The sequence below is a fragment of the Monopterus albus genome, unplaced genomic scaffold, assembly GCF_001952655.1.
Source record: "Monopterus albus unplaced genomic scaffold, M_albus_1.0 scaffold250.1, whole genome shotgun sequence".
Classification (NCBI taxonomy): domain Eukaryota; kingdom Metazoa; phylum Chordata; class Actinopteri; order Synbranchiformes; family Synbranchidae; genus Monopterus; species Monopterus albus.
Window position 1 is genome coordinate 377,656 of NW_018128130.1, and position 16,714 is coordinate 394,369.

General features: G+C 40.9%; 2 protein-coding genes across 3 annotated transcripts in view; both read left to right on the forward strand.

Annotated features, from left to right (window-relative positions):
• The window catches only part of pde6d (phosphodiesterase 6D, cGMP-specific, rod, delta), an 11,908-nt gene extending 7,848 nt beyond the window's left edge, over window positions 1-4,060 (forward strand). The window contains exons 2-5 of the mRNA XM_020620848.1: window positions 350-438; window positions 1,513-1,638; window positions 2,949-3,054; window positions 3,972-4,060. Of these exons, the coding sequence (XP_020476504.1) occupies window positions 350-438; window positions 1,513-1,638; window positions 2,949-3,054; window positions 3,972-4,053 (403 nt within the window). The 3' untranslated portion in view covers window positions 4,054-4,060. The remainder of the gene's footprint in view (window positions 1-349; window positions 439-1,512; window positions 1,639-2,948; window positions 3,055-3,971) is intronic.
• Window positions 4,061-11,997: 7,937 nt separating this feature from the next.
• The window catches only part of LOC109972165 (prothymosin alpha-A-like), an 8,353-nt gene continuing 3,636 nt past the window's right edge, over window positions 11,998-16,714 (forward strand). The window contains exons 1-3 of one of the 2 annotated variants that reach the window (XM_020620850.1): window positions 11,998-12,248; window positions 15,741-15,809; window positions 15,904-15,982. In XM_020620850.1, coding sequence (XP_020476506.1) covers window positions 12,204-12,248; window positions 15,741-15,809; window positions 15,904-15,982 — 193 coding nt within the window. In that variant the 5' untranslated portion in view covers window positions 11,998-12,203. Of the gene's footprint in view, window positions 12,249-12,989; window positions 13,226-15,740; window positions 15,810-15,903; window positions 15,983-16,714 lie in introns of those variants that run through there. The other variant, XM_020620849.1, reaches the window with a different exon arrangement.

Sequence of the window (16,714 nt, forward strand, 5' to 3'; positions counted from 1 at the left end):
AATCGCAGGGTGTTCAAATACTTCTGTTCCTCACTGTACCTTCTATAAAGTGCAGACCTTTGTCTTATTCACAAGGAAAAATACATAAAGTGTAACTAATTATAGATTCTCAGTGATATGTTCATTGTAATAACTATTATCATTTTATTGCCCAGCCCTACATCCAAATATTCAAGTCAAATACTCCCAAATCTCTTCTGATAGTGTAAAATAATGCTGCGGAAATAAAACAGTGCTTCTGTTAAAAACATTTTATGCACACCCAAGACACAGCATATAGCTCTGCTTAAGATATCCAATTTGAAATATTCTTTACTTTGGTTGTTGTCATTTAACCTTTTTACGTCAGAAACTGGATGAACCTTCGAGATGCAGAGACGGGCAAAGTGCTGTGGCAGGGAACAGAGGACCTCTCTGTTCCAGGAGTAGAACATGAAGGTACATTCACACACATAGAGAGTGTGAACCTTTCAGAATGACCTGGTATTTCGCATTAAATGATCAGGAAATGATCTGATCTTCATCTAAGTCAAGATGATTCGATAAATATGATGGGCCTCATTCACAAAAGCAGAATGAATCAAATACCAGTGGGTGAGACTTAAAGTTCCTTCAACTGGAATCTTATCAGTCATGCTTCAGTAATAGTTTGGGATATTTAAAAAAACAAATATACAGGCGATAGTGCATATAGGTTTCCACAATGATATAATAGCTTATATTTGGACATTTTCCATGTTTTAGCAGCTGGAAACCAGTGAAATTGTTGTTTTGAGGTGAATTTTTAGCTATGCAACTTGTAGCATTAGCCTACACTTTTAATCCCACACTACCTTTGATAGACATTTCTATCAGATAATCTTACTGAGACAGCTAACAGCTATTATAAACACATCTCTACACAAAGTTAGCTGCACAGGTAGAAAAATTAACTGTGTTGTCCAAAAACATCAACTGACAGCACAGGTTCAGCATAACAGTACAGAAGCCTCCTGACACAGGTAACATCATAAAAAACTATTGTCATGTTTTTGTGGATGTGCTATATTAAAGCAAAAACGTAACCATGTACGCATCATATGAGTTTTACTGTATATGAGGCTAGTTTACCATGAATATTTTGAAATGAAGACAGAGACAAATAGGCCATTATCACATAATCACTGGCTAGTACTCAAACCGTTCAGTGTGAACTTCAGCCTAATTTGTAATATCTACTTTCTCACTGTAATTATGCACAAGGATTCAATGATTCAAAGGCTTATTGGCTTTTTGAAGCACTAAAGATAATCCTAATTTCTATGCATTGTAATCTTAAAGGGGAAATGAGGACCTTAAAAAAAGTGGCTAGCTTTTGAAAAGTCTGCTTACTGTTAGTTACATTTTTTTTAGTTCACCAAGTTGCAAGTCTTAAATCGATAACTCCTCAGGTGAGCCTCTCTTCTACACTTTGGAAACTAATTTGGCCTTGCTGTCGTTACAGTTCATTGTAGATTCTCATTGTCTCCCCAGCTCGTGTCCCAAAGAAGATCCTGAAGTGTAAAGCGGTGTCTAGAGAACTGAACTTTTCTTCTTCAGAGAAACTGGAGAAGTTCCGACTGGAGCAGAAGGTTTTCTTCAAAGGACAGTGTCTAGAAGGTAATCAGCCAAAACGCTGGACTGCTTACAGGGCCAAAACCCTGAAGGTCAGTCAATTAAAGGTACCCTGCGGTGTTTTGTCACCTTTTTATTTGCTGTCTTGCACATGGGCGACATGATGTACGTTCACATTTGACACTATTCCTCTGATCTGCTAATAAAAATAATATGCCAAGAAACGCAGCAAGGCACCAACAGAGGTGAGGAAGATGCGGACTGCTAGCAAGTTAATAGTGGATATAGGCAGTGTAAGTTTCAAAACTGTCAAAAAGGAAGGAAATGGATTCAGTGTGCTTGTTAGACTTCAAGGGTGTCAACAGTGTGGATATTTATTAAACCTGTTGCAAATTACTGTCAGGGGTCCTCCTGGTGAAGTGAGTGCATCAGGATCAGGAAATCCCACGTTCAGAACAACTTCTAATCGCATCTCAACTTCAAAACTCACTTGTCCGACAGTACTGCAGCAGGCAGAAGACACAAAACCTAATGCAGCAGGCTAGGCTACAGCAGGTCAGCAGAGGTTAGAGTGACAATATGTAGCATTTAAAAATATTTTCTAGTAGAAACATCCCCCAGAACTTATATCGATTATCGATAGGGAGAGTTGCTGTCCAATGCCCCTGTGACCCAGACCCTTCAAACAGCCTGGTAGCAGTGCAGAGATATTCCCTTCTAAAGGTTTTTGAGCAGGATAACGCTCTTAACCAATCAGAAAAGGCCACTGTCAGGGTGGAAGCTCACTGCTGTCAGTCAATATGTGAATGTGCTTTGAGCATGAGAAAGGCAGAGTCAGAGCTATGGCTTGTTGTGTTTTGTATGGTTTTACTGTTAAATTCAGTAGCATGTCACTGTCAGTGACTGGCAAGATAAATCCCACACTTTAGATCTTCAATCTTTCGACCCCACCCCCCAACACACACACACACACACACACACCTATCAAAGCACATTTGAGATGGTTGGACAGTAATGCACACATCATCTGCTATAACTTCAACATGCTGCCCAGTTAGCTGCGTATCTTGTGTATATTGTTAGTTTTGTCACTTCCCTGTTACTGTGTTTGGAGCGCTGTCCCTGGGGTCCTGATGCACAGAGGCGAGGTTACAGAGAGCCCAGGGGGGCAATGCACAATCCACACTAGCACAACCTGTTTGTGTTTCTGGTTTCTACCAGTGAGAGAAAAAGTCTCTGAAACATTATTTACATTATGGTATACTAACACACAGCACAAACCCAGGGGTCCTAATAATATATATTGAATGTTGTAAAAGCAGCACTGAACTCTGTGTCTGTCTCTCTATGTCCAGAATGGTTCTTTGAGTTTGGTTTTGTCATCCCCAACTCCACCAACACGTGGCAGTCTCTGATAGAAGCCGCTCCAGAGTCCCAGATGATGCCAGCCAATGTTTTAACGTGAGTCTAAACCCTTTATCTTTCTCTTATCTTATCTTTACTGCTGACACATGCAGTATAATATTTCTCATCTCTACCGTCATATATAGCTGTTGTTCCTTGAACTACATCTAATATGCCAACATTACATGCATGTTATCAGGTTTGATGCAGTTTATTAACATCTATATATGAACTACATGTAATATACCAACATTACATGGATGTTATCAGGTTTGATGCAGTTTATTATGCATTATGATGATATGATCATTTTTTGTGACATTTTGTGCGGATTTGGCAAACTCTACAGATTTAACGCAACTCTTTCTCATAGTTTTGTCCATCAATTCTAATAACATTGTGTAGCCGATATCTGAGAACACATCGACAGCACCACAATAAACTGATGGCTCTAATCTGTTGGCTTGTCATTCAAACCAGCAGGATAGACAAACTTATTTAGAAGAGAGAACAAATGATGAGATGATTATCTAAGATGTTCACATCGTAGATTTACGGACACACTTCCTGCTTAAACTTTGAGCCGCTGTATTTACTGTAGTTGTGTGCATCTGTTTTTGAGTGACATTTCATACTTTCATACTCAAAGTCAAGCTGGTATAGGCTTGGATAAGTCATTCGAACCGCTCAAGTTTATCAGACTTCAGTTGATGTCAACATTTTGTCAGCTCTGTTAAGCTATTTACTTAGTGAGTACAGTGTTGTCATAACTGACAGGAAAGATGACCAATGCTACAGCATTAAGACCTAAGTTGAAATCAGCTGAAGTTATCTTGTATTGATTCTTGCAATCAAAACAGTACAAATTCATGGTAATGTCATATTGCATCCAGTTTTTGTGGCAGTGACACTAGTGAAATTGTCAGAGAGGTTTAATACTTCAGCTGAAGTTGACATGTGTCTTTGTGTTCCAGTGGTAATGTGATCATAGAGACCAAGTTCTACGATGATGACCTCCATGTCAGTACCTCCAGGGTACGACTTTTCTACGTCTGACCTTTGACTCATGGCCTATTGTCCAAAATTGCAGATGCCCGCCGAGGTCTATAAATTTCCAAGGTTAGCTACAATTGGCAAGAGTTCATTGCTGACTTGGGATCAGCACATTTGGGTAAAGCCCAAATGTGGCCTCAGAGTCAGTGAAGTGAGCTTTATGTTGGGTTGTTCTTTTGTTTAGTGTTAACCTGACAACTTCTTCTAGACCTTGGGAGGAGAGGGTATTGGAGAAGAGAGACCTCCCCTGTTCCAAGATTGTCTCTCTGCATTTTCCCCTCCAGACTGTTCCACTGTAAATACACTACCATTGATCTCAAGTCAGCCAGGGAGCCACTCTGAAAGTTTTGAAATCCTGCCCTCACTCCCAGGTTGCATTTACTCAGGAATTATACATTAGGCTTGTAACCTTCTGTGATCATGAAAACAGTCTTCACCGTGTGTCACCTGTTTAAACACAAGCTCCACATCAAACTTGAGTGAAGATGCAGCTCATTTTCTTTGAGTTTTGTTCAAGAGGTTTTCAACATTTTTTAGCTGCGTCCCATTCCAGAGGCTACCTTCAGTGAAGTCTCTATTTCCTGACAACATTGATCCTCATGGGTAAATAAGGCCGTCTCGTTTCCAAGGCCCAGTGAAATGCAGCCTCACTTTGTATACATTTGTAGGGCACAACAGGTATATTGTTTAGTCTTTAATATCCCACAATCCTTTGCACTGCTCAGGGTTTCTTTACTTGTAAAGTAAGAAAATTGTTCTCTCAGAGAAATTGAAGCTATGTGGATTTATTTAGACATTTACTTTGTCAACCAACATCTCAACTCTGACATTTCCACTTTTACAGGTTGACAGGGCTGCCTGAACGCACCATGAGTGGTGGTGTGTGTGTGAGGCCAAATAAGGTGCCGATATAGCTTTAGGCCCTGATCAGACGGAGCACGTTTTGCAGGTTACAAAACACGAGGCATGTGCGCTGCCTTTTTTGTGTCAAAAAAGCAGCTTGCAGCGTCTTTCTTTTTTTATTGTTACTAGGCAACCACAGAATCACTGTGCTTTGCCTAACGAGTATTTAAACATCTAGCCTATTTAAACATTTATATAAACATTCATCATTATCTAATCATAAAAGATATATAATTGTTGTCTTATCTTATTATCTAAGCATAAAACATGGACAGGCAGAAGGCAGTTGCTTTTGTCTGACTGAGGCTGACAGGCTGTTTTCCAGTACACTGGACACAGAACCTTGTGGGTATAGGACACCCTCAGAAAGCGGAAATTACACGGATGATGGATGCTACCAGGCTATTTTAGGATGAGTCTGGTGCATTGTGACAATCTGCTGTCAGTCTGCCTCCTGTCACCAAAATGACCACCACCAATATGGTCCGTCTGTCCTGCTGGGCAGCTGAGCATTTGTCTGTGGTTTAGGCCTATTTTGGATGACCACCACAGAACACTCGCCTCTCAATTCACCTGACTGGACAATAGGGAAAAAAATGCTAATGATGTTGGGCGTTTTTCTGATCTGAGTTTAAGCTTTTTCAACTGGAGGTGCGATGAGGCGCTCAGCAATGCATAACCAGTGCGTAAAACACTTGACTTTCATTGAAAATGGCTACAAAAAGCCCCCCCATGCTGCTAAAATGCACTCTGTCTGATTGGGGCCTTAGTCCTCTGAAAGACACGCCTTTGCAGGCAGCCTCTGAGGTGATACACAGCTTCTACCCACAAAACCTTTCCTGCTTTATGAATACATGAAGTAGTGTAAAAAAATGGCTTTACCTGTAGTGCGATGAGGACAAAGTGACTTTTTTTCCAGTCCACGAGAGTCACTGGTTTAACTGGATAGCCTCTTTCCTGTATTGTTTGGAGCACAAACCTGCACATTGTTGTAAGGATGAAATGACATACAACTGAACAGCACTGTGTTTGAAGGAAATTAGCAAACAAAAGAGGGTTTTGATTGCATATCTATGTGTTTGTACTTGACCTTCAGAGGTATACTTAAAATATTCAACTTTCAGCTAAATCGTCATCAGCTGTAGAATGAAAAATATCATGTAATGCCGGTAGTTCATCTGTATACAGTCTTACCCAGATTTTAACAGCTGCTTAAGGCGTTTAATGCAGCTGTGCTCCATACATCCTGACTATGGTTTTCAACTTTGACATCACATGCATTTCACTGTATTGATGTTATGATTTTTTTCTTAGCGTTAAACTGAGTGTAAAATAGATTGTTTTAATATGACGAGATTAAAGTCATTCAGTGTTGTAATAACATGATGTGTGTGTGGTCTTTCTGTCAGGTAAGGTCACATGCACCTTATAACATCTTTGGCTGATGTAGGATTTTTCCAAATTGGGCCACAAAGGGGCCACATTTTACACAGAGGTGCCAAATATATGTAAAATATTCACGCACAAAAGTGGGCCTAAGCCTCCCAAAGTGCTCATAGTAATATGTTTAAGCTTTTTCTGAAATAGGGCTACTCTGATTTGTTGATTATTTGTCTTCCCTCACTGTGAGTCTGAAGAAGCTGTCTAATGTTCCCTCATTCATGCAGGCACATATCAGAGGATATTAATTTTCACAATTTTCACTGGGAGGACAAAAATCGTCTCATATTCTGGATCCTCTTATATTTTGTCCCATAGCAACCTCTCACCAGACAACAGAAGCACAAGATATTAAAATTGCTGTTTATTTCTTGTTTGATCATATCACCAATAATCAATTATTGGTTAATCACTAATAATTTGTGAGGTATATTTATTCATAATAAAAGTGTTAACAACTAACAAAATCTATAACTTTGGAATTTAAAGATGAAGTAAACACCATGTTACTTGGGTTACAAACAAAACAAGACAAAAAAAATGACTTTAAAATTAATTGGTTTCCTGTCAGTCGCTATTCAACTACTGGCCAGATCAATTCAGTTATGTAAGCATGCTACCAGAGTGACTTGTTCATTGTAGAGCACAAACTTCACCCACTGCCAAAATGCAGAGATGAGGACAAACTCAAAAGGTCAAACTCTAGCAACACCTGCAGTGTAAAGAACAACTTTGTAAGACCATCTCATTAAACAGCCAGAGGCACCGTCTAGTGGTGTAACTAGGTTACTACGACAAACTACAGTACTTTTTTTTTTGACAGTTAACGTCACAGGGCCTGGTACTCTGTGTTATCGGTTAAACTGAACCACTTGCTAAGCAGCTGTGGAATGCTAGCATGTTTGTTACTTACTGTACTTGAATTATATTGCTGACACCATGAAGGGCGCTGTAAAGAACAGACGAGTGACTGATGAGACATCAGAGCAGACGCTGCTAACTCACTGGGGACCGCCAGAAGTCTGTGGGACTTGCTAGTATTCAGGTCTGAAGGAATCAGCACACTCCAAAAGAAACTGAATGAGCTGAATGAAATCAACAATGCCTGAACTAAACCTGTCACAGCACAAACTGAGAAGGGATCAAAGGTCATTAACTAAGAAGAGTGGATGACCGGAGAGGGAACAAGGAGGGCATCTACACCAAGGGCGTAATTTTGCATGCTGACAGTAGAGACATGTCCCTACCGATGTTTGGGCAAACCTGTGTGCATTATCGTTGGGAGTGAAGTCATATTACAGTATATCATGCGCCTGAATGACTGAAACAGAGGGAGTGATCTAAAGCTCACGATATGTGCAAGTGTCATCTTTGCTCCCAGACATGGTGGAGGTGACAGCTGTCAGTCACTGTGCTGACAGCATTATGTTATCTTGGCGGACTTTGATAAAATTGGAGAGATATTCAGAGATTCGAAGTTTCTGGATCAATAGTGAAACGTTGCTAAAATAGAAATGATGCCTCTTTTGTTTCATAGTAATGTAGACAACAAGGTACAAGCTCATTTTTATCAAAACGAGCCATCCTCTGTTCCAGACAATTAACACTAGTCTCAATGTGCATGAGCACGTAGGGACTGTCTACAAAGTGCAGCACTGAAAAGAGAGATGCCTACTACAAAACTATTCAGTAACTTTACTCCTACCTAGTGTAGTGTCACCAAAATCGCATCCACATTAATGGCCATCTGTTGGTTATACTACAATAGTTAGTTTGGAAAAAACATGTTTTTGTATCATTTTGTTGGAATTTTATTGGGAAAAACAGGCCGTTCAGTAACTGTTAGTCATCATTATAGACAGGCTAGAAACCCCATGGAAAGGAATTGTTTTGTATGTCAGAAGCAGCATCAGGCAAGAGAAACAGAGCAGGCTGGTGAGGGAACAGGTGCATCCTCAGTGCTTCAGGTGAGGCTCTAATTCAGAGGGGGTGGGGGACCTAAGGGGTAGGTTCGGGGGCAGTGGCCATCATCCCTACCGGTGTTGAGACCAAACCTATGCCCATGATCTACACCCACCAGCGGAGACCATCTTTGAACAGAGAAAGGCTTTACACTCACTTTATGGTGTTATTACCAGAGTTGTGTGCGGTGCACACATTTCTTCACAATTATATCAATATAATTTCTATAATGATTCATTACTGAATCACTGATATCAATTATGGATCACTTGTTTGTTTTTAGTCCATTAGTGTATCATTAATTGTTCAGCAACTTTACAGGCATTCTACTTGCTTTTTATCTGTTGACTTCCTGGCCTTAGCACTCACTCTTAAATCTACAAATGGGTGACAGCTTTAAAAATAAATGGACTGTATTTATATAGTGCATTTTTCCACAGTGTGTTGCACTGGCCAAAGCACTTTACAGGAGATGATACACCATTCACACACAACATTCACACACCGCTGACGACAGACTGCCACACAACGGCGCTAGTAAAGCCACTGGGAGCTATTCAGGGTTCAGCGTCTTGCTCAGGGACACTTAGGCATGTGGGGAGACTGGGAGTCAAACCACCAACTTGCTGGTCAGGAGACAACTGCCCTACCTCATGAGCCACAGCCACCCCAGCCATAAAGCAACACTGAGTATTTTTTAGGTGTTATTCTACCACTAGCCTCCAGAACAGATTCAGTAGTCCATGTCATAGCTTCTCCAACTCTGACAAGCTAAAATGAACACCATTTTATGAAAAGATCATTCCTGATGTGGTGTTTTGACAATGGTGTTCAGCTGGGTTAACTAATGGTGGAAGGCAGCGAGTTGTTTGTACTTCTGTGTTACACAGAGAGCTGTTCATGTTGTTTAGACTAGCCTCATTGATATAGAGTGGATAAAAATACCAGAAACACCTATCAGTATAAACTACAGTTTCCAAAGTGATCATGCAGTTGAATCAACACCTCTCTGAAACAGTAATCACCTTCGTGGAGAAGGGTTTATTGCAGGACTGTTGGATTAGATTGATTTATTTAGCTACTGTATGTGCATCTAATAAACTGACAACTGGGTGCATGTATTTACTTACTACTGAATAATACTTTACATTTAAAAAAGCAAACAAACCTGAGGCTGTTAAAAAAATGTATCCAGTTGTTATCACTTTAGCCCTGTGACCACTCACACAAAACTGTTAATTGAGGATCCTTGTGGTGTCTTCAGATGTCTGAGCATTAGCAGTTAAACCAGAGACAGTTTCCTTCTAGTTCCTCAAGGCCTAAAGATGTAAAGTAATTTATTAAGATAAAAGTCTAAAAACTAAAGACATGTATGTAAGCTAACTGTGAATGTTTTTATTCCTCTCCCATTCCTCATGTTATGACCGCTCTTATTTATTTGGCGTCCCTGTGGAGGTGCCTGACCTCAGAAAAGATATCTTTGCATAGTAGTCTTTTCAAGGGTCACAAAAAGACATCTTTTATTCTCTGACTTTTGACTAGATTTCAGACGTCTGATCCATTTGAAAACTTAGAAGATGAGTATAGAATAAAAAAACACTATACAAAGAAATCTGATAAACATGTTGTGATGTGGGTGAAATCAAGATCAACAAGATTATTTCCTTATTGAATGTTTGCATGAGGATGTGGATTTTCGCATGTGACATTTTTAAGTAACACTACATTAGTGAAACAGCAAGAGACTGAACGAACAAATGAATGAAACAGATAATCTTTCTATGACAACTAGGAGAAACGATGAAGGAGGAGGACACTGACATCATCCACAGATATGCTTAAAACAATTTAGTTTAGTTTAAACTAATTTAAAGCCAGATTTCAGAGAATTTCAGCCTTTCTCTGAAACAGCCAGCCCCTCCGCTTCTGATTCGATCCAGCACTTAAGGCTACACCCCCTGTGGTAACAGTGCTCTGGCTGATTGACAGGTGCTTCAGCCACTCATCGGGCGCAAAGCGTCAACCTTACGTTCACTGCATTTCACTAACCAATCAGTTGAAATGTTTAACAATCTCAACGTCACATGGACTCTAAATGCCGCCATATTGGTGAGGGACGAACATATGACAGCGGTTACACACGTTCAAGTATAACACAATGCTTTCTGACGTTTTAGAGAAGAAATTTCAATGAACGTAATAGTCGTTTCTACCTGTCCTTTTTCATGTTTAACTTTTATGTCATTTGTATTTTCTTTATCGGTGTTTCAATATATTATGCAGCCTTGCCTACTGAAAAATGTGAATTCTACAAATGCACACCTCGGACATCTCTCCCCCATTTCCTTCTCAAGTTGTCAACCCCTCCGGGACACCTCTCCTCCTTTAATGACACTCCGTCCCACCTTCTTCCCTCTGCAACCCTCTCTCGCCCGAGTATCGATTCTCTCTTTCTCTCTTCCTCTCTTGTTCTTGTGCTCTCCCCCTCTCTCTGACGTCTCCCCTCCTCCCTCCTCTGTTATGCTATACAATTGATCTATAGGTAGGATATATCCAAGAGCTACAACAACAACATTGCAGGAGCAATAATTGCTGAGACCAATAAGAAAAAATAAAACAATGTAAATGGAAAACAATTATTTTACCACTGTATAAAGACTGTGTCGAGTCTAACCTGTAGTCTTACCATTAATAGCTGGGAGTTGTTGAAGTAGGAATATTAGCTAATAATAGTCGTAATCAGTAATAAAGGTTAAAGCAGCAGTACTAGACTATGAAAGAGTTTTAGTCATAGCTGCAGTAGCAGTGTAGTGCAAATATGGTCGCAGTAATAACTGCAATAGCAGTACAGTTGCAGTAGTATTTGCAGTAGGCCAGTTTCAATGGAAGTACCAGTAACAGTTAGACGTTACAATAACAGTGGGAACTATGAGTACAACTTACTGGATGGTACTTAAATAAAATGCTTTACAGTTACAAGTACAATACTTAGAATACTAATTTACATTGGTTTCGAGTACTTGTGATTTTGCTTGATTAATTCCACACTGTGCAGTTTTAATCCTTGGAGTCAGAGGGAAACCTTTTCCATATGCAGTGACTCATAAAAAGATTGTAATGAAGATTTCAGACTTGGCCAGAAGCATTTGGTGACTGGCAGAGCAACTGAGTGTATTTAAAGTAGTTGCAGCTCCTTGTAGACCAGGTACTGTACAACATCAGAATGTAACTTAGTGCTTCCAACAAGGCTGAAAGTCATTTAGTATAATGATTGCCTTTACTTATTTGTTACTTTGCTACTTTTACTAAAGTAAAAATGTGCATGTGAGGCTATAATGTAGTGATGGGGTATTTTACATGAGTACTTTTGACTTTAGCTGTACTGTAAATATAGTTCTTCCTCCAGTACAGTGGCAGTACAGGTGGCAGTACCAGCAGTGGGTCTGTTTGTGGTAAACTGAGCAAATGACAATCCACTTATCAGGGATTATGAACATGTCTGTCACAAATCTGACAGACTGAAGATTAAAAACTTGCTTAGATCCATACCGAGGTAACGCGCGCGCGTGTGCGTCTATTGTTTTCCCTTTGGCCAATTGCAAGCTGAATATTTCCAGCTCCTTCTGAAGGCGGAATATTTCCAGGGCGAACCGTCCAATTACCGTGCACGTCCAGGCATCCTTCTGTCCTCCCACTCGTCTATAAAGGCAGGATCTCCGCTGGTTGACACACCGCTTGGCACACTCCGACTTTGCTCAAGGAAAACTGCAGTAAAAGCTTTACTTCTGTTTTGAAATTGTGCATTAGGCGACTCTGACTGGATATACATTTGTTTTTCTATATAGAACATGGCGGACAGTAAAGTAGAAAGCAGCGGAGAACTGAGCCTCACGGTAAGGACAAGGCGAGATGAGGACGCTGCTTTTGTAACTAAATATAACTGGATATTGGTAATTTGGCTATTTTAAGCACAGTGCGGGCATAGAAACGATCCAGATGAGTAAAACTAGCCTATACTGCTGTCTTCTAAACGTTTCGACATTAATCTCTGCATTGCTGTAATGTTAAAGCCGCCGTGTGAATGGATGAGGAGCTGGCAGTCCACCGGTTTAGGAAAAAGAAAAACACAGCAGCTTCCTCAGTGGGCTTCATTTCTGGGCCGCTGCCTCTGACATGAAGAGGTTGGACAGGCGGGCTGTGGGACCATCCACTGAGGGATCTGTCATTTCAGTCGGCCCAGGCTTATTAAGTGTTATTTTGTGCCCTCTGTGAAGAATCTGGAGCCACTCTTAATCAATGCAGCAATTTAACGACAATTAGGCATTTTATTAACGAGGCTCCCGCCCACCGCTCGCTGTGTCGATGCAGGACTGTGGGGATATCAACCTTGTGTAGAATAATAGAAAACAGCCAGGTCTTGTTTGGACACCCGCGTTTTATTTTTGCATGCCAGATAATCTCGGAAGAAATGGCTGCAGATCAATAACAATCGGCGTTGTGCCACACGTATTCTTGTGGACATGCATATTTAAATAAGCATTTTAAATTGCATGTTAACTTGATATTTGGAATGATTTTTGTATTGGAGAGCTCGGACAGAACTGTGTGTTAAAACGACCTTGGCTACTATCGCATCTATTAGGAACTATGCATAATAACTGTTCACTCCAGTCTCGTCAGGCTGCAACTCCGCTCGGAAACGTGACAGAACAATAACCATAGTTTACGGCTCTGGCTTTTCCCGACGGTCGACGGGAGATTGGCCACAATGTCGCACGTCCCGCTCTCGTCCGAGATCGCGCTTTTCTCTGAGAAATATCGGCCACAAGGTCCCGTGAACGCCGCCGTCCTCCTGCAGATGCGTGTTATGGTGAGTGTGTGATGCCAAGGCGGCTCATGTTGGTTTCCCCCAGCGCCCAGTTTTGTTTTGGAGCCTCCGATGTCTTTAAAATGCCGTCTGGTTTAAATACGAGGCCGCGGGTGAGAGTTAATAACTTAAGTGTTCGAAAGTGTAGCTGTAGTGTTACTACTGCTAATATGTATAGGCTATAGGCCATAGGCCAAACACACAACCCGTGCTCTCCTCCGGCTGCTGGGCTGTGCACCGGGCCACTGCCCATCGTGCCCGTCTCATTTGAAGCGCGCGTATAGCGCTGGGTTCGACTACAAGCCGCAGGGGGGCGCTAGAGGAACACAGATAGTCAGGTAGTGTAGAAGAGCAACGTGTGTTCTGCTACACTGGTCCTTGTCTTTCACAAGCCTGGAGGGAAAGCGTCAAGATCAGCACACAGGCTAGTGTTCACCGGTAGACACACACGCACACACACCGAGGGTGTGTGGGTGTTTCTGTAGTTATGGTGATGAGCTGCTAGTTATGGTGGATACAGTGAAGCTTAATGTAGTAGTAAACCTATAATTTAGTAATACACACGTGTACTACCATGTATTGACATTAGTCAATACAACTGACTAATCAAGTAAATTGATTAAATACTAAAAGGCGATTAATTGCATTATTGTCCATAGCTAACTTGTGATTAACTTGAAATGAACCACACTTTTTAAATCTGTTCTAAACAGCTGTGGAAAGTAACAAGTACACTTATTGAAGTACTGTACATACTTGAGTATTTTCATTTTCTGTTACTTCATACCTTGTCTTCACTACATTTTAGAAGCAACTATTGTATTTTTTACTCCATTACATTTATTTTATTATTTTAGTTACTAGTATTTTTACACTGTTGTATTTCTACTTTTACTGAAGTAAAGGATCCAAGTTCTTCTTCCACCACTGGTCCTAAATGTACCTTAAAGGGACCCTGAGGTAACAGAGTACTGAGAGAAGTCCAGTAGTCTCCAGTGAGAGCAACAGCATTTGTCTGCACCAACACCTCCTCCGCTTGAACTTTCTTGTCTTCATACAAGTTGTGTATCTTGGTTACAGTGGTGGCTCTCGTAGGCAATTCATATGTACAGTCTTTGGATAAATGCAAATTATTTCAAGCAGACCCTCGTCCTCCACAGTGTTGATCAGCCTGTAAGCTGTAGCCGCCCATTTAGCTGTCACTGTTGAAAGTTTGTTGCTGTAGAGTTGTCCAGGTGTCTCTGATGCAAACTGTCCAGCGTGGTCTGCCTTTGGTGAGGGGGAGGACGGCTCTCTGCATCAGCTGTGTGCTTGGCCAGCAAGTGGTCTGAGACTCGACATACTCCGGTGGTAACTGAGCTCACATTGACAGTAAATGCAAATAACTTTGGTCTTGTCAAGAAAATCTGGAAGCTAAACTTACCATTCAAAAGACCCTTTTCTTTATCCATCATCCTTCATGATTTCCCAGACTACAGGGTGGGTCGAGGGTCATCATTGTGTGCGTTAATCTCGAATCAAAAAATTTGTGGCATTAAAAGTAATTTGCCTTAACGTGTTATCCCCCATACTTTGACAGCCCTAACTGAGATACATAGCTTTGTTCAGGTACATTGCATTGAAGGTCTGTATCACTGGGATATGGTGCTTTGTCATAAGTGAAACATTTACTTACTTTGGCACCTGTTCGAATTAGCTGACTAAGTATAATCAGCTTCTTTGCAGCAGGGAGCTGTAGTCTTCCACTGGTGTGACTAATAAACAGTGAGCTAAACTGCAGCACAGAAAATTTCGGGCAGGCAGCTGGAGGCGGGAGGGACTTAGAAAGAAGAAGAGGTCTGCACTTCAAAGCACCACCTGTCTGTAAAAGGCCACCTCTGGTCTAGAGGGAAGGAGAACACACCTGTAACCGTTTACAGTCACTGTCAGCAGGATACACTTGTGCCTATTACCAATTAAAAACCTGCCTCTAAGGAATGGAGCCAATACCAAACCACATTAATTGTTTTCCAGCTGTAACTGGAGCAATGTCTGCCCTTTGATTTCCAGCTAGAGATGTGTGAAAATGTAACTTCCTAGAGCAGCTTTTGCAGTTCCTGATAGAATGTCTTTAATTTGTCTGTAAAGTATTACAACACAGAGTACAATATTACTTTTAATCTTAATGTAAATTGATGTATATACTGTATATAAATAAACCTGAAACATTTAAGAAACTAATTCATCATCTGCTTTATAAAAAAGATGAATGTTACAGTCAGTTTCTAGACGGTTTGACCACAGAGCCAAGAACATGACAGAAAGACTATACGATGACAGTGATCGGAACATAGAGGAATGTAAACATTTTGTGCATTATTTCGATGCAGAGCTGAATGTCAGTCTTTCCATCTCATTAATAAAGTTAATCTGAAAACAGATATTGTCAGAATAGGTCCTTTAGTTTTTCTTGTGTCACTTACAGAACACTACATTCATAAAACTGGACATGTGTGTCTAAGAGTACGTTTTCTTGCAGGAGCTGAAGGAGAAGAAACATACTGAAGAGACAGAAAATGGAGAGGACGCTGCTGCCAACGGCAAAGCTGTAGGGATAGCTTCTTTTTCCTCCCTCAGCTCTGTAGAACATGAATGCCTGTCTGTCTGCTGCTGACCAATACAACTTTGTTTCACCCTATCAGGATGAGAATGGCGGGCAGCAGAATGAGGCAGAAGAGGATGAGGAGAATGCAGGAGAAGAGGAGGAGGAGGATGGAGAGGGTAGGTATTTTCATCCTATGCTGAACAAAAGGGGGATGAACAAACAACACAAAGAGAATAAAAGTCATGATACACAGCCAGTGCACAACTGACCCTATTTCTGTGAGACTCACATTCCTCATCATGGGATATTATACGGTTGCCAGAACAAAAATGTTTATAAAACAGAGCTCTATCAGAAACATGACTCAATAGCAGTATTCACAAACGTGCGTGTATTGTGTAATGTTCAAAGTTCAAAGTATTTATTTTGTCATATGCAGTTAGGAAACGTGTTTCCCTGCACAATGAAATTCTTACTTTGCTGTCCACATGAATGCCACAAAATACAAATGAAATATAAAGTAGATAAATAAGTAACACAAAATCTAAGGCACTTTAAGCAAATGCAGCAATATAATAAAAATGTATAAGAATATAACAGAGAATGTATGCTGCATGGGAGCAGCATGTGCAGCAGTCAATGTGCAAACTGAGAATGTAAACAGTACATGACTTATTACCTGGTAATAAACTCCTCAGCTGTTTAGGAGTCTGATGGCAGAGGGAAAGAAAGAGTTTTTCAGTCTAGTGGTCCTACACTTCACACTTCTGAACCTCCAGCTAGAGGGTAGGGAGGTGAACAGTCCGTGCTGGGGGTGGGTGGAATCTCTGAGGATGGAGGCAGCTTTCCTACGCACCCTGCAGTGATAAATGCTTTGCAGAGAGGGCAGTGGAGTCCTGGTGATGTTC